General features: G+C 38.0%; 1 protein-coding gene and 1 long non-coding RNA gene across 3 annotated transcripts in view; one reads left to right on the forward strand and one right to left on the reverse strand.

The window, feature by feature from the left end:
* Nucleotides 1–615: 615 nt before the first annotated feature.
* Nucleotides 616–11,991, forward strand: LOC136854232 (uncharacterized). Its single transcript, XR_010857667.1, has 3 exons — nucleotides 616–1,098; nucleotides 7,010–7,231; nucleotides 8,934–11,991. It is a non-coding gene; the product is annotated as an uncharacterized lncRNA (long non-coding RNA).
* Nucleotides 11,745–23,809, reverse strand: part of LOC136854230 (pre-mRNA-processing factor 39-like) — a 49,725-nt gene continuing 37,660 nt past the window's right edge. For both annotated transcript variants that reach the window (XM_067130582.1, XM_067130581.1), the window contains 5 exons: nucleotides 22,137–22,283; nucleotides 20,192–20,373; nucleotides 17,578–17,714; nucleotides 13,210–13,328; nucleotides 11,745–12,184 (listed from right to left, as the gene is read on the reverse strand). In XM_067130582.1, coding sequence (XP_066986683.1) covers nucleotides 12,101–12,184; nucleotides 13,210–13,328; nucleotides 17,578–17,714; nucleotides 20,192–20,373; nucleotides 22,137–22,283 — 669 coding nt within the window. In that variant the 3' untranslated portion in view covers nucleotides 11,745–12,100. The remainder of the gene's footprint in view (nucleotides 12,185–13,209; nucleotides 13,329–17,577; nucleotides 17,715–20,191; nucleotides 20,374–22,136; nucleotides 22,284–23,809) is intronic.

A 23,809-nucleotide genomic window follows, 5' to 3' on the forward strand; every position in this document is an offset into this window, starting at 1 on the left:
GCAGACCGTGACTGTATTTTCTCCATGGCAAACTTGAAAAAATAAACGAAAAACGAAACAGACTGTCAAATGTTTCACTAGCAAATGAACTATAATATGCAGTGAAGGAATCAAGAAAGCAAGTGATTGCACCAAATTTAATCCTTCCAAGGGCATGCGAGGTCAGTGAACGAATGTATTTACAAAAAAATAGAGCTATCAACTGAGCGCATTTAGTTCATATTTAGCAAGGAAAATTTTCAGTTGGTATTATGTATCTGTACCCTTTTAAATCATCGGTTGAAGAAGATAGAGTTTTTTTTTATTTGTTTATTAATGCTTTCGCGAAAATCAAGTTAATTTTGTAACCGATTTCCTGTTGATTTAACTTCCTATTTTCGTTAAAAAGATAACTTTTTGCTTGATATCCTATTCCAGTACCTTCCAGACACGTCTTTTTATGTTATATATTAGTATTTACTGTGAAAATAAAATAATATTAATTTAGCATGAAATTAGCATAATTTTGTCATCCACTAACATAATTTTGATAGATTTAGCATAATTCCATTTAGAGTTTAGCATCAAATGGCAAATGAGATCTGGTGGCACTGGTCTGTCTGTGTCTAGGCTACTGTATGTGTGTGTCCAGAGGCTTCTGGGAATTCCGAAGGCTCAGGGTCCTGGAGTCTTTAAGATTTAAGACGTTTTAATACAATGGGCATTGGACACTTCTCATGTAAGTGGAAGAAATGATTCCGAAGACAGATTTTGGATTTCTTCCCTGAAGGGAAGCAGATCCAACGGGAATCCGTCTATTATATTAATTTCCTCGGCTGCCTTTCTGGTTTATGTGTGTCCCTGTCTGTGTGGGGAAAGGGGAGTGACACACACAGACACAGAAAAGCAGCCAAGGAAATTAATATATTTTTATGGATAGCTAACCCAATAAATGGGTAGCCGGCAACCTCATACCATAACGTGACGGTGAGACTTCACCCCCATAAGAGTTGCCTTCCGTAGACCTTACATTAGAAGTAACACATTTATTCTTCGTCCCCGGATCCCAGGGTCAACAAGAAGCACCGAACCACAAAATTAATCAAATTAGCAAAGAAGGTAATGTGTTGTGAAAGTTTATTTAGTAAAATTTTAGAAGTTGTCAATATAACTCCAGCCCGTCAGTTTTGCCGTATTTGCTATGGAGAAAAGATATTGTCTTACCTTATAAGCCGTAATTTGTTTATGGGATTCAAAATAACGAGAATGAAGAGCTCTTTTCAAAAAATATAGGTTACAATTTCATATCTTGTCTTGGCAACTTATAATACTTTTATTTTAACTTAAGTAACTGTGAAAGAGTTTTAATTTGGCTCCAGCGAACATCAGGTTCTCATTTAAGATCGGCCAACAACGAAATAGGCTAACCATGGTTTTACAATTGTGGCGGATAAGAAATATCAAGAATCATTGGAAAATCTGGTCTACTACGTAGCCTATCCTATCTTTTCACAGTCCTAGAAAAAGTTAATCCAATCACAACTATGCCTATCCTATTTGTAGCCTACATTCAGGCGATGGTAAAACTCTACTTTAGTTGCAAGGCCTGATTCAAGCCAGTCGTCAACTGGAGGAACTCCCGCCAGCCATCAACTGGGAGAGGTTCCTCATACATAAATAGACATAACCTTTTCTATAATGCCAGCGCCTGACCTGACCAGATCTTACTCCCTTAACCTAACTTAGGGCAATGTACCCTGGCCTGGCTGGCAGGGGTGCTTTGCCCCCCCCTTGGACCTCCCAAAAAGGCTGTAACCTGTCCCGGTAAGCAGGCCGCGCAACTAAAGTGAAGTTTTAGGTAATTCTAAGCTGTAGTTCTGTGGTGAGCTAGGCTATGGCAATTGACATCTTCCTATGTTATTTTCCTTGTTTTACAAGAATTTAAAGTAATATTTTGTCGGCCGGCTGTAACTAAAATGCAGTTGATTCAGAAGATTTTTTTATTACGTTGTCCTTTTAAGAATACAGTAATTTTATTCCAAAATCACTTTCTTGTGGTAGTGATTATCTAGTAATTCTTAGTAAGTGTTGTTCCAAAGCCCTAGAATAGAAAGAAATTACTTAGCTACCCTTTGCTGTCAGTGGTTTGCTTACAAGACCCTGAATGTGACAGAAGAAAATTATGTTTTGCCAAAACTTTCGCTACATTGTTCTTGGAAATATCAAGGTAGTACTGTATAATTATGGTAAACAAATTTGATACTGCATTTTCAGTGATGCTCTTTCTTACTTGTCAATAAAAATGTATTTTTATTGACAAGCCTTTTCAGTGTTTGAGTTTTGGGTTTTCAATATGGCTCCCCAAGGTCACATGCTCAGCATTGAGATTACCAATGCATGTTATTGACTCTCTATGGATCAAATAGGCACATCTGACAAGGAGGACAGCTATACATTTAGGGAGAGATCTCATAAAGTCAGGGCATGGGACTGTCGTTTGTATTTCAGAATAACTTGACATTAGCACAGGTAATGAAGGCAGATATCTGGAGATACCAAACCAGACCACCTTTGCATCATGTCTTCAAGTATCTGAATACTTCTTGTGGTGGCTGCTCATCAGATTGTGTAGTTATCAAAGCTCCTCTTGGACAGCAAAATATCTAGACTATGGTACTTCAAGGGTATAAGGGTAGGGTTAGGTTGAATGGTTGAGTCACTTGTTCCTCTCTTCCTTCTTCCTTCCTGCCCTCTATTCCTTCCTCTACAAGGTAGCAGCTCGGGCTGGGTATGCATTAGAAGAGGCACAGATGCAGGTATTCTACACAATTAAGCATTCTGTCTTTTATAAGGTATGACTCCCTCCACTCTCCATTTTAACAGTGGGGATGTGGGTGGGGGAATGGGTCGAGAGAGCAGCTGGAGGCAGCAGTAGTGCTATAATCTGAACCCATTACTGTAATTAAAACTGATCTTATTTTAGCTGCCCAATGACAGGCATCATCCCTCACAGGGGTCACACTTGGTTTCTAAAGTTTCCTTCATGTGTGAAACCAGATATTCTTCACTCAGAATCAGGCATTATCACTCTGGATTTCCAATGCTAGACTGTATAGAAGGTTGCAGAGTCGTTGCTCCCATGCTCACTTTCATGATCAGGGTAGAGATTCAACTTGCCTGTTAGTTGAGATACTGCCTCTTACCTAAGGAGAGTCTCCTATTTTAAAGGCAATGGCTTCTATTCCCATAGGAACAAATTGTAAATTTTTAATATAGTTTGTATTTTTCCTAGGTATACAAATCAGAGCTTTTTATCATAATCCCACCCCAACCACCCCTCCTAGTCCCTGATGCTGTAGGAAAAGTACTTGGTGACTGCAGGTGAGTGTTCCCTCACACATCCACCCACGTCTTTTAATGATCTTGTTGCATAGTGAACAACTGATTCCACCTCACCAATGAAGAATAGTTTTACATATAAGGCTCAGGTTTGCATACCTAGGAATAATACAAATAACTTTTAAAATTTGTGGCTTATGTGTTAAGAATCACTATTTTATATAAGTAACTTACCAAGTACTGTAATTACATAGCTGTAAGTTTCAACTCGTTGGCATCTAGAATTTTGAAATTTGCGGTAGTGCTAATTTTTTTTTGGCTAGGTGACTAACCCCACCCACTTTTGGGGTAAGAGAGGAACCAGCTCACCACAGAGCTCCAGTTTGTTTCTGCCAGCTGATGACTGTACAACAGTGATTAGCAGCAGCGACTTTTGGAATTCTTTTGCTTCTCAGTTGGTCGTATATTGCAACATTTGGTGAAGTATTCTCATTTCTGGTAGCCTTTTCGGCGCAATTAGACAGTGTCAGGTTCTTCGCAGACGGAATTTACTGATTTTGACTGATTATTACTTGATATTGAACAGATGAGGCTTTGTTCACACTTGACTTGTCAGCGGTGTCCGATTCTAGTTCTCAGAGTTTTAGGTATTGCAGCAAAGGCTGCAATACTAGGTTAACAGTTTTAGGTATTGCAGCAAAGGTCGCAATACTAGGTTAACTAAAGCCTGTTATGACTCGTACACATTCTTCACAACTTGCAGGGGTCAAATTTGTTCTCCAGACTTGACTTGTAATTAATGTGAACATTGGGATGTTAAAATGTGGAAGACTTTGAATAGTCATTTGACAAAGTTAGAGGCAAAAAGAGGAAAGTGGCTTCTAGAGCCAGTAGTAAAAAGACTTTAGCTAGTCAGGTTTCTGCTAAGTCTGTTGCTGACAATGTTTCTGAGCCTGTATATATCTTTTATTCCACCCAATCCCAGTTCTCAGTCTGTTCCATCCTCTCCTCACCCTGGCTCCCTTACTCCCAGTCCTGACCTCATTGCCAGCCTCGAGTCGAGAGTTAACCAAAAATTTGGTTTTATATGAGTAACTTACCAAACAATTACTTAGCTAACGATTATGCCCACACAGCAACCTAAATTCAGAATTTGTGGTATTGCGTCAGTTACAAAGTGGGGGCTGACAGGCCCGCCCACTGCAATGGGAGCTAGGAGTGACTTACCGCTTAGCAGTGTCATTCTCTTTTATGCCACGCTGCTGACAGCCCAACGCGCTCTGCAGTCTTACCTGATTTGCCGGTTCTTGCATGCACTTCTGTTTGACAAGCTGTTGCCTTTTTTGATTTCGTCATTTGCATTTAGATTCATTCTTCTAGTAGCTATGTCGGATTCTAGTGCTTCCAGTCGTCGTTATTGTAGCAAAGGCTGTAAGACTAGATTAACTAAGTGTAGGGGCAGGTGTGTTCGAGAGAGAATACATGTTCAGGGTGCAAGGACAGGGGTGGATGTAAATGGAACGTGGTTGAATCTCATCTTAATAGACTTGAGAAGACTAGGCTAAGGAAGGCGGCCACTCGAGCCGAAAGTATGGCCTCTGTTAGTAGAGATTGTTCACCTAAGCCTAAGACTGACTCTAGCCTAGCTCTTCCTTCTACTCCTGGACACACTCTCCAATTCTCAGTCCTCCTTCTATTCCTCCACGTACTCCTGTGCTAAGCTCCTGTGCTTCTGACCTCTATGCCATAGCCAGTCTTGAGTCCAAAGCTGAGTCAAAATTCGACAAGAAAATTAGTCTAGTGGTTAGTTCAGTGTCGGAGATAGGGGCGTCCCTACATGTCCTTATGGACAAATTTTCTGTTACAAAGTTAGTGATAAAGTGTTGTGAAGTGTTAGTGGAGGAGGTGGTTTCCCGTCCCGTCGGTGCTCCTAGACGAAGGTCACTGTCCTGCTCCTTTGTACGTGGAAGAAGACATACTGGAGGTCCAAGGGATGAGGCTGGCAGGGTTTGCCCATGGGTTGCTGCCCCTTCAGTCGTGCCTGTTGCTAGATCCCAGGGTTTGTAGCAGAGATTGGAGATTTCCTGTTTTATTTAAGATCATCTAGAGGACTGTCTTCCTCAACCATTAAGGGCTACAGAGTAATGTTGATCTCAGGTTTTAGGCACAGGGGAGTAGACCTCTCCTCTAATAAAGATTTGTCCGGTCTCATCAAATCGTTTGATACTACCAGACAGAAGGAGGCAAAGTTGGTGGCCTGGAACCTGGACGTGGTCCTTAAGTGGCTGTTGGAACCCCATTTTGAACCTCTATGTTCAATCTCTATGAGAGATCTCACAAGGAAGACTTTGTTTCTGGTAGCATTAGCTACTGCTAAGATGGTGCTGTCCTCCTCAGCAATAGACGAGAAGTTTCTTCATTTACCCTCGGTTTTTTAGCGAAAAACGAGACCCCTTCCAATCCTTGACAACCTTTGGTGCTCGGTAACGAATCTGTCACGTCCTCTCTCAAAAAATGCCCTGGCATTTTTTCTGAAAGACCTAATCTTAGAGGCTCACTCTCAGATTATGGAGGATGTCTTACCCTCAGTTAAAGTGAAAGCACACGAAGTGAGGGCGGTAGCCATGTCCCTGGCTTTCAAACATAATTTGTCTCTTTCCTCAAGTATCAGAGACAATATATTGGAACTGCAAGTCAGTTTTTGCATCTCATTACTTCCATGAAGTTGAAACAACATATGAAAATTGCAGTACCTTGGGTCCATTTTCGGTTGCTGGCACAGTGTTGGGAGAGGGAGTGTAGGAAGTATCCCTTCCATCCTTTTTATCTTCGCCTTGAAATAAGGGTGTCGAGTCGTAGGGGAGACTGGGGTTACTATGTACGTGGAGTGCCCACCAGTTTGTCTTTTAATGGATGGGTACTGGTTTTTTAATTTATGGTTTAGGTGACTATGTTGTTTACACTGGTTGTTTTGTGTATGGTACTGAGCCCAGGGCAGGGCAACATTTGAATTCTTTGCTAGCAATCAGAAAAGTACTTTGCTGCAAAGAATCCCACTGAAGTAGCAGGCACTCCATGGCTATACTGCCATGCCGCTACAGGTTGAGATGAGCACCAACCGGAGGCAGTATTTTCCTGCAGCAGCTCTCTCACCAGGTAAGGAACCAGCAAGCATTTTACCAATGCTAGCAAATTTTTCTCCTCTCATTTCATTACAGTTATTAATGTATTAGAGTAGATAGGTCCATGCATCTCACCTCCTTCAATGTGGGACTCAGGTATGTAATTACTTGGTAAGTTGCTTATATAAAAATGACATTTTTATAATAAAATAGTTTTATATATACTTACCAAGTATTTACATGATCAGAACCTTCCCTCCTCCCCTCACATGGACAGAAGGGCATAAACAAATTGAAGCTGTGCTGAGCTGGTTCCTCCCTTACCCCGAAAGTGGGCGGGGTTAGTCGCCTAGCCGAAACAAAAGTAGTGCTACCGCGAATTTCAAAATTCTAGATGCCGACAAGTTGAAACTTATAGCTTTGTAATTACTTGCTATGTATATATATAACTTACTATAAAAATGTCATTTTCTTAAGACTCAAATTACATTTATATAAGTTAGTTCACATTTATAATTGTTGTTTGGATAGAGGAAAAGGGAATTATCTTGGAAGGATTTTTTTTCCAGATGTTGCCAAATGTTATTGCTGTTAGTGTGTTGCATGTGATTGGCATTTCTGCCATGATTTTGGCTGTATGTGTCATCATTCGGGATTTTCGGAATCAGATAAAAAAGCAGCGTCATCAACAAACTTTCAACAGACGTGGCTCAAGAGAACCCATTTCTCCGGATGAAATATCAAACAAGATCTGGCATCCACAAGTGGTAGAAATTTTCACTAAAACAAAGGTATGTGCTTGAAAGGTTGCAGTTTACTTCTTCAGAGAGTAGTAGCTGTGTTTTTTTTTTATAAGCTTTTCTACAGATATAAAATTTTTTTTTTTTTTTGTATAGCCCTTGCTGTGACACCTAAGTGACAGCATTTGGCAAAAAATGAATAATTTTGTGAGGCATTAGAAGATGTAAAAGGCTGTTAATTTACATAGACAATCAGTTAGGTCTGGTTGTAAATCGTCTATATCAATCTTCTAATGCTCCCTATGTGGTTCAGGAACAACAGATAAGTAAACTTTAAGGTATTAGTTTACTCTTTTTGTCATTGTGGCACACAACCAAGTATATTATGGGTAAGGATTCTGGTTTCCCCCCACAGTGATCTCTCTCTCTCTCTCTCTCTCTCTCTCTCTCTCTCTCTCTCTCTCTCTCTCTCTCTCTCTCTCTCTCTCTCTCTCTCAGAGTGTCGTTGCCTTTGTCTGCTTGTAGCCTGCCCTCTGGACTGTCTCATATTGGTAGGCTTTCGTTGTTGCTGGGAACTAAAGCGTGTCTTGGGGTGAATGTCTGTGCTCTTTGCCACCCCTCCCTCAGCTGTCTGCAGTTTTGTAATCAACTCATCAACTGACTTCTGCATTATCATCATTTGGTGATAGTGACAGCAGTGTGTGTGTGATCCTTTTGAATTTCTGTATCTATGGTCCATAAGCTTAGTATTCCAGTTACTTTGTTACTTTCTTAGTCATGTGCAGTATTTCAGTTGTTCAGTACTTTACCTGCCCTGTATCATCATTCATTCTGTTTTTAATGTTAACCCTTCCCTCTAACTCAGTCCCTCTCTGTTGTCTCGTATTCCTCTGTACCTGTTTGTACTAGCAGCCCAAGCTCAAGGCGTATAGTTTGTCTTCTGGGTTGATACCATGCAAGAACCCACTACCTTCTCCCTCCGAGCCATCTGGTGCTTCCCATCTGCATCCTGAGACATCATAGCTGGCAGTCCCAGGTGCATCACTGTCTCAGTCCTTGGTTTTACCATTGTCTCCCATATTTTTGGGGATTTCAGTATTGTATGGAATTGAGAACTGGTCGTGTTCTTGATGCTTGGAGTTTCTTCAATTTAGACAATATGGCAGGCGGGGATGAAGACAAAAAGACCTTGGTCCATGAGGTCACGACAGTGGCCTCTGGAATTCAACCATTTCCCAGGTTAGTGAATGGGGCTCTTCCCCAACCAGTAGAGGTTTTTATTGAGGGGTTGGGCAATTACCTCAGTGCTAAGAAAATTCCTCACCCTCGACGAAGGGGATACTGCATTGGTCAATATTGTCGTAGCTATTTGTTTAGCAGGTGTAATACATGGGAAGATCTTAAGGGATTTCTTAGAAAAGCTCATGGAGCTGTAGAAACCGGGGATGTGGTTCATATTTGGGCATTCTTTCAAAGTAAGGAAAGGGCAAGATTCCTTGGTTGGCTTTAGTTCTATGTTATATGATCAGGCAATGGATTTAGTGAAGAAATTGAGAGGGTCTGGTTGGGCAAATGGCGACGATAAGTTTGTCCTTTATAGTCTTTTATGATGTGTACTGGCCTTCACTGCATAGTGTTTTCCTTCCAGGAGCTGGGGCTAACATTTTGCCAAAAGTATACTGTTAATTTTGACTTGAATATCTTTCTTTTTATCAAAGTTGAGTTATGCCAATTCTCTAATTCTATCCAAAAGGTACCCTGGAGTTCAGGAATGCAAGTAAGGTGTTTCTTGGAAGACCAAGATGATGCGGTTATAGAAATTAATAGCTCGGTAAATTGACTTGAGCAAAGTAGAACCCAGCAGAAGTTTTTTCATCATCATCAGTTTGTTGTGTTTACAGTGACTATTTTAGTATTTTACTTTATAGTTGAACATTTTTTTTAAGAATTTATTTCCAGTCAAAGGATATTGATGATTAAGGGCCTAGGTAAATATAGTAGCTTATTGTAATTTTTATTCATTGCATCAGATTTTGTTTTAAAGGATGGTATTTGTAAATGAAAGATATCCATGAAAAGTTAAAATCTTTCAATAAAGAGGAGTTTTAGGTTTTATGAAAATTGAGTGAGAACTTTTATTTTAGACTAGACATTTCCAGGTGCATGCCCTAGGAAGTAGGAATAATTTCCAAGATTTTTTTACGGGAAAATTAATAGCTTCTAGCTTTTTTCAGTTACAATTTTGTTTATTTCTTAAGCTTAGGTCTCTTTTTCCCATCACATGAATTTTTGTTTCTTTTGATAGAGTAGAAAATGTGGGCAAAACTTTATATTTTATTGCAAGTTATTGCTTGTAAATAAAAGAAAATAATATACTGAATGGTGGGATCTTATAGTATAGGATGCCTTTTTCATGGATTTATGATAACTGGAAATGCCTGCTGGCAGCAAAATTTTCTTAAGTAAGATCCACATATTGGTGCAGACAAAAAATTTTTCCATGGCATTTTGAAGTGGCAATACTGTTAATGTGCTTAATATTCTTATTCATTTAATGTCAGTGATGTTTGGTGTGATGACTGTAGTCTATTAGGCAGAACAAATTAGCCTGTCAAGTTTAAAATGCACTCTAGATCAAAAGTACTGTATGTCATTAGTGAGGTTAATGTTTAGTCATATGGGAAATGAAATCGGGTGGTAGAAGTTAACTTGTGAAATCTTTTTTTACCACCTATCATAAACAGTTCATGGGTGTTTATTTTGTCATGTAACTGACAGGTTGACAGGCAATTTACTTTCCACTTTAATTTCTCCATTTCATCCTTATAACAACCTGTTACACTTTTTCCATTACTTGTAGCCACTTTACTATCCTGAATTTCTCGTGGGTGATAAAGGTTCAGATTACATTCCTTCCAACTTTGCCTTTTTTTTTTCCCTTATGATCTGCCTTTAAGCCTCCATCCCCACTTTTCCCTGCCTGTCTTCTGTAAGAGCTAAGGTTCTCTTCACCACTTCAATTGCCCCTAGTCATACTTCCTGTGTTGGACTGTCTTTTTTTTTTTCTTTCTTTGTTTCATTATTAACTGACAGTAATGTGTGTCTATACAATTTGAAAATTTTCTTTGCACTTATTGAGGAAAATTCAGTGCTGCCGAGTGCCATGAATATCTAGGCATGTATTCTTCTTTACAGTTAAAAGAATCTTGAGTTTATCTTTTAAAAACAACTGGGCAATTGCATGGAGCTTCACCATTATTGTTAAGCATGAGGGTACTCTCCCATTTTCCATGCTATACTTTGCATGCTGTCCTGCCTAAGAGTGTATCTGATTACTTTGTTTGTGCTCTACACTTCAGACAGTTAGTGTCTTTGTAGCATTTCTAGGCATGGCCAGCTGCCTTGATTTATGCTTTTGTCTTCCCATTCTTTGCTTTCCAACTTCTATCTTCACCTTGCTCCATTTTCACCTCTCATTTGGCCTTCAGCATCATCGATCATCCTTTTGGACTTGACCATCTTCTATGATATCATTTACTGCCAAAAAATTACATGTACCTGCACCATACTGTTTGCAGAATGTAATTGGTTACTTTGCAGACTGTGCCGTCTTGGGCTTCCTTCCCTTTTACATTACAGTGTTTGCAGTTTTGCTTAAATATTCTTTTTGCATTTAACTTTATTAGTTTTTAACAGTTTATCAAGTTTATCAGCTGCCCCCATTTGAATTTGGTGATACCAGCAGTTAATCTGCATACAATGTACCTCTTTTTTTTCACTTGCAGATTCCTCTTTTAATATGAGAGTTCAGGGATCAGTGATGATCCTTGTTGTATATCAGCATTTATCTGAAAGACCCTTTCTTGATATCAGCAAACACATCTCATTCCTTTTTGTATGCCATCTTGCTTGTAGTGCCTTCATCATTAAGGTTCTTAGTCTCTGGGGATAATTTTGTGGCCATTAAACCAAACTGTCAGTCTTAGCATCATCTTCAACCTTTGCTCCATCACCATTGACGCTTAATACTTAAACACTGTAGTACATCATATTTTTCAGTATCATTAGTGTTCCCGATATCTTTACATTTGCTATTCTGTCAACATCAGTTTCTTTCCCTTCTACTCAGTTTTTCCTTTTCATTTTTATATACTTTACTATTTTTATCATTATTTCTACCCCTTTATTATTTCTTGTATCATTATTGCAACCATTTCACTTTCCCTTATTTTCTATAATGATAATAATGTCACACCAGGTAATTTTGTTTGTGGCTTGTATTATTGTCAGTTATTGTGTGTGTGAGTAACTAATGTGTTTTGCAATATTATAAAAAAAAAAAATTTTTTTGGGGGAAATTCTGTAATTAGTTTTGCTTTCATGTGTTACATAGTAATTATTGTGAAACTTCTTGAAATTGGAAGAAAAGCATAAAGCCACTTACATTTGCAGCCTCGCATTATTTTTTCAAAATATTTCAAATTTATGAAGAAAAAATTGGCTCATTCCATTTTATAAAATAATAATATTTAACTACTTGTCAGGTTTTCATTAAAACTTTTAAGCTCTATTATTTTTATTCTTAATTTTCAAACTTGTTTAAAAAGTTAGCCACAGCTGTACATAGGGATCTTAGAAGCAAAAGATTTTGAGAGTGAAGGAAAAGCCACCATGCTGATCTATCAAAGGGTATTAAAAATAGTGTTGAAGTGTCACAAAGTGCAAAACAGCATAATGTTTTCATAATGGTAAAATGTTGATGATAAATTATGTTCATAACTTTGCTTCCAATAAATAGATTTGTTTAATTACATATGTGCATAATATTCTCTGTATATATAAGCATAAAATGCCATTAGAATTTCCTACAAGGTAGTTTGTTATGAATTACAAAATATTTTAGGTATAAAACAATCTTCATTAGACAGTTACTCCTTCTATCATGTAAAACTTGCGGAAGGTGATATGTATCCTCTCTCCTGGAACGTTGGGCTGTTTTGGAAACTGAAAAGAGATAAATCACTCTTACTCCAATTTACAATTCAGCCAAGTTATAATTGGGGAAAATTTGAATAGTGCATTACACATAATGTACAAGTAACATGAGTTCAAAGCAAGTAAGTGATACTCCATTTATCAAGTTGATAGACTGTTTTTGTCAACTGCTTTTTTTTCATTCGATCACCATCCCTACCATAAAGTAAAATTTTTTTCTCCAAGGTTAAACATGCGTGCATAAGGTTCTATGATTGCAGATTTCTTTCAGAATGTTGGTGTTCTAAAGAAAATAAACTGTGAAATTTAGACTATAAAGTTAAACATTGGAACATTCAGCCATTCAGCACTTAGGACAGTGAAAAGGAAGTTGGAGTGGTTAGACCACAAGATATTGAAATCCAGAAAGTAAATGAGATGAAGTACAAGGATCTAAACGTGAAACTAGGAGTAAACCCCACACTTGTATTGAATTGTTCAAGAAGAAAGTGAAGCAGGAAGGCAGAACTAGAGACCAAAGGGATGATGCAAATGCCTATAGTACACCTCATTTGATGCACTGCAGGCATTACTAAAGGTGTTTCCTCCAGCCCCAAATTGCACCCACTTTAAACCTTTTACTCCATTCCTGCTTCTTTATCTTGCTATCCATCCTCTTGAGTATTACTTATTAGGGTAGCTGTGGGGTTTCCTTCCAGTTCCACCTTTAGATCTCTGTACCCACTTTATTTTCTGGATCTCTCTATCTTGCTGTCCAATCACTTCAACTCCTTTTCACTTTCTCTGGCGCTGAATAACTGAAAGTGCCCTAGTGCTTGGCTTAACAACCTTAAAATCAAACTACCCCCCCCCCATAGTTGGGAAAATTTATTGTCAACTATGTATCCAATGGAAAAAAAGCCTAAAACCAGAGCAGATAATTACTGGTATTAGCTATATTACTGAGGAGTCGATTTTTAAAGCTGAATTATTTTAAACTGACTTACAGTGAACAGAATTACCATGCATAAAGGCATTTCCTGAACTCAACTAACCTGGTGAGCCCAGTCCTCTTGAGTTGCCCCTTCCATTAATAACAATGAGCCAGGCTGAAGGGGAAACCGTAGATACCCACCCCCATTCTTTCTGCGCATTTCAAATACTCTTGTAGCACCTGTAAAATTTTGAAGATTTTGAAAGTGTGTTTCAACCAGATTAAATGTTTGTAGAACGTAACTACCTGTACTATAATCATAGCTGTGTTCTACTTTTAAAAAATTTCACACATTTTAAAAATTTTGACTGTCTCAGTTTGTGCATTTATATGTAAATATAAGTATCACAACCCCTTTAACCCTTAAGGGATGCGCTAATTATATGTCATGCACACCCCAAAGATCTGGCAAACTTTAAGGTTGGCAGATTAAAAAAACAATTCAATGGAAAGTGGAAGGTGTGCAAATGCACTTGGTGTAGGAAAAATTTTTTAACAAATTTTCCCTATCTTCCACAGGAAGTTGAAAGAGACTATTTACATTATAACCCTGTGTGGGGCCTCTTGTACAAAACACTTAGTACATATTTTTTCTAATTTATTTCATTTTATTTTGTAAAATTAATATTACAGCTCACCCAATGTCAAAACAGATAAGAACTACAATCAGTAACAAATTTCAAGTATGTTTGTTGTAAAATATTTACGTAAATTTACTGAGATCGGGAGATGCAATAACTTTTTTGGAGGTATACATGTTTTCCTAACATTTCTTTGCAAAATTACAATTATAACTGACATCATAAATATATCCCTGGATATATTTATGAGCAAATAAATAAAAAGACGTCATGGGGAGAGAGAGGAGCAAGACATCACCCCATCAAGTCAGCAACAATGATGATCTCCCCGAGACGCCCACTGACTGAGCTGAGCAGAGTCTAAAGTTGCCAGCAGTCGTTTATGGGCCATCAAAGTGATGGAAACTCTTCCCCCTTAATACAGCCACGTCGTATGGCGCGTAGCATTAATACTCATATGAGGATTCCCATCTATCACCCAAAACCTGTTATAGATACTATACTAACTATGCCCTCAGTAGCAATCCACAATCCCCAGTCTCTGTCTGTAACAGGAAGTGGTAGTCATTAACCTGACTTTTTATGGTCCTGCAGTATCTTTGTCTGTAACAGGAGGTAGTATTCAATAACCTGACTTTTCATGGTCCTGCAGTGCCTTCAACAGATCTCCCATCATTTTGTAGGCGTTTTCTTTAGGATAATTTTCTATGGCTTAATACCATTAATTTATTTTAAACACTTCTAACCCATTTTTCACCAGGTATGGAGAAATCTTGTCCTATCTAAGGTTAAAACAACCATCCACAGGTGACTGACAGTCTCTGCCTTCCTTTGAAAAGAAGGAGAGCTCATGAAAAACCTAAACAACTTTTTGTGAGAGGCCTTACAACTCCAAGCTAGAGAAAATGTAGTTGATGATGTAAGTGGTGCAGCGGCCTTAACAGATAATATTTAGCAGAATATGATCCTCACATCCCTGACATCTCTCCCCCTCTCCTCACAAGGGGTTAAAACAAGGATGGAGTTAAAAGGATTTTGGTAGACAAGGAAAGGGTGAGCTACCACTTCGACTTATTTCTACACATCGCCTACCAACAGAGTACTCTCGCTTTTAAATTATAATTAAACTGTTTAAATTTAATTTTTTTCCACTGCCTGCCAAATGTAATACTAATGTAGTCAGAGGACTTAGTTAACCACATATGCACTGGTAGTACATCGGAGGAGCCTACTGGACAGGGATTCGAAGAATTAAGAGCTATGGATGGCCAAGCCCACTGTGGGAATGTTGTGGGAGAGATGCCTGAACCCCACCACTCTTGTGACCTCAGTATAAACTCCCTGACAGACAAGCAACAAGCACAGATTTTCTTGCCCTCGAAATTTTTAGAAGAATCCCTCCTTTTTGAAGAGGAAAGATGACAACATGCAGGGGAAGGAAGAAGAAAGAAGACAATAGGAGTTGCACAGAAGGGAGGATAAGCCTTGCAGAGACAAGGAAAATGCAGTTTAATGCTCTTAATTATTAGAACTTCCAATTCAGATGACTCAACACTTGCTACACAGTAGTGGATGCTTCCCACTCAGATCAATCTTCTTCCCAACCACAGAAAGCAATGACTCAAATGTGTACCCCCCCTCCCCCAAGGCTGATCCAGCATTCCAAACATTCCAGGAATGGAGACATTGGTGGGATGACCCTTCTAAGCTCCCTCGAGAAAAGTACATGATCCAGATGGAAATGTGCCTGTGTGTTGGGGCATAGTTTGCAAATTTTCTCCACAGCACCATCATGCAACACTGATTGTGAAGCGTTCAAATGAGGATTGTTAAGAGTTCCGAAATCCTCCCAACTTCATATGATGTTCCCCTGTCCAGATCTTGTATGGCTGTCCTCTCATGTCATGCACCCCTGCCCACCCTCAATCATTTTCACAAGAGTGGTAGGCCAAGAGTGAGGACTGTGGCCATTGTGCCGCTGCCCATGCTGAGCAGGTCGAGACTGTATGACAAGCATTCTCACTGCTGGGATAAAGTTGGAACCCAAGTCATGGGATGTGGAGAGTCCAGGGATTTCAGGATTCATCTCTTCAGTGGTTATGCATGGTAGCGTAACCATAGTTTCCTTTGCCCAGTGCCACCCTCTAATGTTGACCTCTTCCCCCATAACCCCATGCTCCGACCTAGAAAAGCAGTCCTTAGATGACATCCCCCCTGAAGTGACCCCATGTTGTTCTCAAAGGCTCATAGGAAAGGAGCCTGCTCAAGAGTGCACTACAAGCAAGAGGGGGGAGGGAGCTGTTGGTATATGAAAGATACAGTGGTACACTTGTTGTACAAGAAGACAGTGCTTATGTTCATATACCATTTTTATACCTCCCTTAATAATATGTTCAAGTGCAACAAACTTCCTGTCATGGGGGTAATGATATTTTACTATTTTGGCAATACTGCTGCTTCCAGGACAATCACTCGGTTAGTTAGCCTGAGAAAGTCCTGGCGGTTACAACTAATTTGTGTCCCTTGTTTTTGTATCATTCTGCAAGATTACACTGTAAGAACCTACTTTACACTGGTGTTTGCTTTCACCCACCATCAGTGTTAAGCAAGAAATTCATAAGCATACAGGTATGGTCAGTTGAAGAAAAATGCAGGCACATATCCTTTGTATGCATTTGAGAGAATCTTGGAGGGTCTTTACCAAGGGGACACATATGACAGCGCTCCTACCAGTGTACCTGCAATAATAGGGTGAAACAAGGTCAAGGTTTTATGTCTTGTAGACGCTTTCAGTAGGTCTTCAGAGTTATCCCTTCACTTGGATGTCTGTAAGGCCCTTTGGCAAGCTTAGAGGATGATTTTGCTGGATCTGTTCACATCATCCATGAACACAAGACTACTACAGTACTGTTCTTTAGAGTCGAACCCAGCTGCATGAAAAGTAGATGCTGTGCTCTAGCCTTGGGAAGGCCTGGAGATGTATACTTTTCCAATGTGTGAACTGCTGATGCTGGTGTTTAAATGGAAGTGTGACTGCTTCACAACACCATGAAGTAAGAGGACTTGTGGCCTAGTCAATGCCAAGTTCCAATGGTCCCCCCTCCACCCCCAAAAAATTCCTGTTATGGCCACTAGGGAGCAGTGAGAGTCATCTGAGAGTTTGCTATTATATCCCAAACTTCACCAGAAACTGACTCATCACTCTGAACGGAGGAAATGTACATGCACCAGAAAAAACAAAGTGCACTAGATCACTCATAGTAATGCCAGGCATCACATTATAAAACTGAGAAGGTTAAATGAAAATGCACTAAAAATGACTATAGGCACAGCAGAAAACCCGTAATGGCCCTAGGATGACTGGCAGCACATCTGGATAACAGTGAGGCTATTTATATGACTAATGGGTTTGTAATAAACTTTTCCTATATAAGTAATGATGCATATGACAGTAAATGCCTTATCACAGGTCCTAATGGGAAGCAATGGTTCCTTCAAAACATTGACATCAAACCCACTAACAAAATAAGAGCTTCTTTCAATTTGAACAAGTTTTCTTCAAGTTTTTTTTTTATATGTTGATTATAAGATTCCTTTATCTTTCTGGCAAACAAACTAGCTTGGTATAAGTTTTCATTCGGTGGTCAGGAGGAGGTGTTACCACCTAGCTGTGAGGCTGGGTAGCACCTAACACAGCAGTGCCCTGGCCAAAAATACGGATATCACTTCCCTATGGATTATCATGTAAGTAACACTATCCTGAATCCTCTTCAAACCTAAGAAGAAAGACTTACCATTTACACTATAGAGGTGACATAGCTACAGAGTAAGATATTGTTGTCACTTACCTAAGGAGACCGAGGCAACTGATGGATTTTTGCGTAAAGCAATGTGATTTTCTGATGCCCATGCTGTGGTGTCATAGCCATTACGATAGAGAGAGAGATAACAGCAGTTATACTGATTGCCAGTATATCTTATCAACCTGAAAATATGAAAAAAATTGTACAAAATACTTAAAGTTTTAAAGACTTTATTACCTACAAAAACCTACCCCACAGTATCAATAATTAAAATGTTTTGTTGTAAATAAATATGAACTTTAGTATGCGTGGCATATTCTAAAGAACCTCCTCTATCATGCCAGCACCCTCTAATCCATCTGTATTTTCCTTGCATACTTTATATATTCTTTGCCTCTTTCACATCTTTTTATATCTTCTACTTAAGATGAATATGGGAAAACTGAAGTTGAAGAGAAATACTTGAAACTTCTGAAGCAGTATTTTGAAAATTGCAGAGAAAAATAAACAACATGCAACAGGTGAAGTTAAAAGGCAATAAAGGAGGATAAAAATGGGAAAATCCCAAGGGTCACCTTGAAAAACAAGCAATTTGATAAATGCTGGAGAGTCTTCAACCATGAGCTTACCAGAAAGAGACAGGACTAGAAGAAAGGGAAAAGATATGTAGGAAACTCGGTTCTGTGTACCTAATGTAAATAGATGGTGATGAAATGAGATTTTCAATGCCTGGACAGTAAGGTAAAATTCAGGGGAGTAGTTTTGGAGCTCAACACCAATTTATAAATAAAATCCATACGGGGAGACTATCAGATGCTTATTAGCTTAGAGTAGAACCTTGTCTTGCAATCAGACCAACAAAGCATCCTCTGCACTGTATATGGAAATGAAAATGAAAAGTTGGATCCTGGGAGGTTATAAGTATTGGAGGAGGAAAGTGGAAAACCATGCTGTGATAGATAGGCTGGTCTAGTAAAGAGGTAGGGCATGTCTGTCCATTTGGGGACAATGGACTGTAAAGCCGAGACTGAAAATGCAGTAAAAGAAAGTGCATCATTAGCCTTGAAGAATTGTTGAGGTAATTAGACTACTTATGAAAAAAAAAAAAAAATTACATTAGTAGAGAGAATAATGAATACATAAAGCTTGCACTACTCTACATGGCAGAAACATGGGCACTGACAATGAAATAGGAAGAATATAACCAATTTTGTGTCTAACCCCACAAAAGAAAACACTTGACATAAAAACAGCCATGGTGACAACAAATATATGGAAGTAAGATTTTTTCACCTGTAACACTGGCTTTCTGATCAAAGTGGCAAAAGCATGTCAGATGTGAACAAATTGTCATAAAATTAAATACAGTGTGTGCCTGTATAATTTTTTCATTAACAGCTTATTGGCAGTTATCATCAGACTTTTTATTATCTAGGCCAGGGTTAGCTTCTCTCACCACTGGTTTGTAAGTATGCAGAATGAAGCATTTTTGGTTTGAATTATCTGTAAGTATGCAGAACAAAGCATTTTGGTTTGAATTACCAATGTTCAAAACACTAAATATTGCCACATTTTTTTCCAGTGGTTTATATTTTACTGTAGAGCAAAAGGCTTCATTCAGCAAAATATTTTTAAAAAATTAATCTCAAGAAACAACTCCAATTCAATGCGACTGAAGTTGAAAACATGACCCCACCACAACTAATTAGGTACCATGCAGCAATCCTCCACATCATCATCAATGACCTTATCATGTTGGGTTATCAAGAGAGAGGGTGGATTTTGGCAAGTTTTGACCCAGTGAGAGAAGGAAGGACAATTCATTTATATTTTCTCTGGTTGTGCTCATATGTACAACCAGAGAAAATAATAATGAACTCTCTTTCCATGGTTAAGATGCAGCCAGTTGTACATATGAGCAAAACCAGAAAAATATAAATGAATTCTCTTTCCTTCTCTCACTGGGTCAAAACTTGCCAAAAACCACCTTCTCTCTTGATAACCCCAAATGATAAGGTCAATAAAGATGGTGTGGAGGATTACTTTATGATACCTACTAAGTTGTGGTGGGATCATGTTTTCAAATCACTTCAGTCACATTGTATTAAAGAGTTGTTTTTTGAGATTAATTTTAAAAAAATATATTTTTAACTAGAATATTTTCAAATCTATAAGTTGAGGCCTAATGTACTCAATTTCAGTTGGGATTATAGTTAATAAAAGGCTGAGATGTTAAACTGGTCAGTGCCAGAAGATTTGTATTTCTTTAGTTTATAACTGAATAAATCTACTTGGCATAGCAACAAATGTGGGTGCTCTTTAGACCACAATGCAACCTTTAAGCAACTTTATCTGTCATACTTTGTTAGTTTATTTCTTCAACTGCTCGTTTTATTTGTTTATATATCCTTTTATTTTCTCTAACCTCTGATATACAGTATTTTTTTTATAATATTTTCTTTTAGGTGGTAGCTTCATGGAATACAATAATAATGGTAATGGAAAATATACTGTACCATCATCCTAGTATCAGAGGACTGGTTAAACAAATCATTTATAACTAACATAATCCTAGTAAACTGTACTTCGTTTCACACAGTCAAAACTGTAAATTAATATAAACCAAATATTTTAAAATTTTTTGTGTAGCTTTACTTACCTGTGTAACAAATCAACAATTTCAGGCAGCCAGTCTGTATTTTTTTCCAAAGTTACCCCAGAGTATGAGTAATCACAAGGTCCAATCCATGACAGAAGATGAGGCAAATTGTGCCACTGTCCGTCAACCATTGCACGTCGCTGATACCACTTCAGTCGTTTACGAAGGACTCTAAACAGTACCTAAAAAGCAAATTTATAAAATTGGATACTTTTACCCTCTCAACTAAAATATATCTTTTTCTTCTCTTTTGATTTATTGCTCTTCAACTTTAAATAGCAGGGATATCCTACTTCATTTAAATTTTACACATCCTTGACTTCTTGATGATTCCTCTACTATTAAGGACCCACATAAAACTGGTTTTAGATATTGATATAAACATTTTTATTATAAAATTTCAAACTAAAATCTTCTTTAAATAAGAACTTCAGTTTTGATAAACAAGTACTTGAATGTTATGCTCTAATTTACCAGCAATTTTCATCTTTGGTGTTACATGTTTATAATTTTGCTGATTTATCACTACTATATGCACCTTTTCCATGGATCTTTTAAAATGTTATGCCTTAATTCACTATATCCAATGAACTTATTCTTTTGTATTATAAATTGTGATATATTGATTTTGTTTTGGTTTGGAAACCGATTTCACGGTAAGTTTATTTCGCCGTATTTAACTCAGTTCACAGCGCTTTTCTTGATTCTAGTTAGCATAAATGAATCTCTAGATACTTTATTTATATGGGGCAAGGTTACTTTTCGTTATATGAAGTGTTTTTAAGTCGAAATATAACAAATATGTCTCGTTGTGAAATTAATTTAGCTATTTTTTTTTTTAATAGATGACGTTGGCTGTTTGGGGGCGTTTGTGTAAAAAAAATCAAAATTCTGTTCCCTATTTTCACTTGATTTAATCATAACATGAGCTTTACGTATTTATCGTTTATCAGCGTAAAAATACCAGTACAGTAATGTGTTCTTTCAGGCCCAGTAGTTTTGATTAAAATACTTTCTCTCCAATTTTAATTACGGTCGAGCTTCATCCATGCTGCCAATGCATGATAATTTATAGTCATTAGCAACTTGAACATTGTTTTCTCAGCATCAGCTACAACTTACAGCTTAAATTTAGCAGTATATTTCCTTGCCGATCTTTTGTCCATACCAAATAAAGGTATAATGTGAAAATATATCGGTCCTATTCTACTTAACGTTGTTTGTACTATAGCTACGGTAATTGTTTACTACTGTGCGAAGGTTGAAATACAAGCAAAACGACTGTCGTTCGGTTGTTTATGGCTGTACGCATTTACGCAAGAGTATAAATGTTACTAACAATACTTTTATCATTCTCTTTTGCTTTTTTAACTAGAAGATGGGATAAAGAGATGGAGGAAAATAAGTTGGTCTATTATAATTTGGTCTCTCTCACTGCCTGATTGTATGCTACTGCCTGCGCTTGCGCGAAATTTAAAAATGTTTTATAAATATTGTCGTATCGGAATTAATTGCTTACCCCACTGCAAAATCGAATTATCGTAACTTGAGCACTACCCGAGTATTTTAATAGTTTTATTCACAAAAGTGCATTTAATCATGAAAACGAGATGAAAATACAGTAATCAGTGAGTATTTCTCAGTGAAAAATACCATGATACTGTGAATGGGCGAATTTTCAGTGAATAATGCAAATATATGTTCCATAGAGAAATCCGCGAATAGGCGAGTCCGTGAATTGTGAGACCGCGAGTACAGGGAGTTTACTGTATCTTGTATCTTTAACTGAATTATTTAACATATATACCAGTTTAAAAGTACTCCAAACTATGGAAGTAATTTATGTGTAAGCAAAATGTAACTGATTTCAAACAGTATCATTTCTATAAATAATACAAGCTATGCAACAAACATAAAAACTAAATGACTTGCAAAAAACAATTACCGTATGCCCTTGTGATGTCATGAAATTTGGCCAGTAACGTATGACTGACGTCCCATTGCTAGTGTCACTAAGGCAAAGTTTTCCACCCTCATTTACAAGCCAATCAGGTATATTGACGTTCAAATTATCTGCATCTAGATGAGGTATCTGTAAATATGAAGGAATAAAAGAAGTAATACAAAAGAATTCAGTGCAATTCTTGAATGCGACATAGAATTAGCACTGAAGAACTAAAAGGTATCTAGTAAATATGATATATAACACAAACCAAGGTACAGTGACCCCTTTCAAAACATCATCATAAAATAGGACCAAAAAACCATAACTTCGAAAATTTTACCAAATCTGCACTCTGCCCAACTCAATGAGGTATGACTGCTTTTCACAGGTCTCTCCTCTTTTCTCCTTGGGACAACCCCAAGATGCTGACCCAGGTTAATGGGCTAGGAAAATGGTTCTTTGTATCCCACAGGGTTGTAATGCTGTCAGTGCACTTCACATGGTGCACTGTAGGCATTACTTGAGTTATTTGAAGCATCTCTTTGGCTCCTAGCTGCAACCTATTCCATTCCTTTTGCTGTACCTCCTTCATTCATATTCTCTTTTTTCAATCTTGCTACCCACCCTCTCTTGGCAATTATTTCATAATGCAACTGAAATGTTTTCCTTCTATCTTTTAAACCTTTTTCCTCTCAATTTTCCTTTCAGCACTGAATGACATCATAGGTCCCAGTGCTTGGCCTTTGACCAAAATTCTATATTCCATTTCAAAGCACTCTGTAAAGTAATTGGTTTATACTTATGACAAAGTCTCTTTTATAATCTGTGAAAGAGGAAACTAACTTCAGGTGGCACTGTCTTGTGGGATCCAGTTGTAATAGCATCTCTGGTCCTTTAGGTCTAAACCCCTGACTTGCTGTGCCATGGATAAGACTTTTTTGTCTTCTTTTGAAAGTTTATAAACCATTTTAGAGAAATAGCTTTTTGTCCCTTCCTGAACATCAAGCAACTTTATAAAGGCAGCAGCATAACCCTGTCAAAATGTTACCAGGCTGATTAACTACTGTTAAAATCTCAAGCCCTAGGATGCCGTTTAGTTTGTATTGTAATTTCTCAATCTCTTGAATGAGTCTTTGTAGCAGCAGGTAAATCATACAGCAGCTATCCAAAGTTCAATTATTTACCTTAATGTTTCTGTAAAGCTTTCTACCATACTCAAAAAGTGAATGAAGCCTGGGTACATCTATCCCAAATTTATATTTGCAAATGGGCTTACAAATTTTTTTTTTTTTTAATAGTTATTGAAGGTGGTGGCTCCTCTTATTGGCTGGTAACAGAACGACTCATCTGGGAGAGCCTGGCTGACTAATGTACTCAATGTTGGCTGGCACCAGTTCCTGGGGATTTTGGTCATAGAGCGCTGTGCCTAAAGTAGTGGGCAGCTGAAATGTTATCCCAAGGGCACTTCTTGCCATTCTCCTGGCACTGGAAGGGAGAAGAAGGGTCTCCTGGGTTACGTTTAGAGATGGTTTCCACCGGAGGATGGCGAGGGCCTCCTTATATTGGAGACCGTGATGGTCACTGTCGCTCTCTAGGATTTTTGCGCTTCTTACGATCATATGCCTTTACAATTTCAATTTTGGATAAGGAAAATCTAAAACATCTACTTAAAA

The sequence above is a fragment of the Macrobrachium rosenbergii genome, chromosome 28 (genome assembly GCF_040412425.1).
Source record: "Macrobrachium rosenbergii isolate ZJJX-2024 chromosome 28, ASM4041242v1, whole genome shotgun sequence".
Classification (NCBI taxonomy): domain Eukaryota; kingdom Metazoa; phylum Arthropoda; class Malacostraca; order Decapoda; family Palaemonidae; genus Macrobrachium; species Macrobrachium rosenbergii.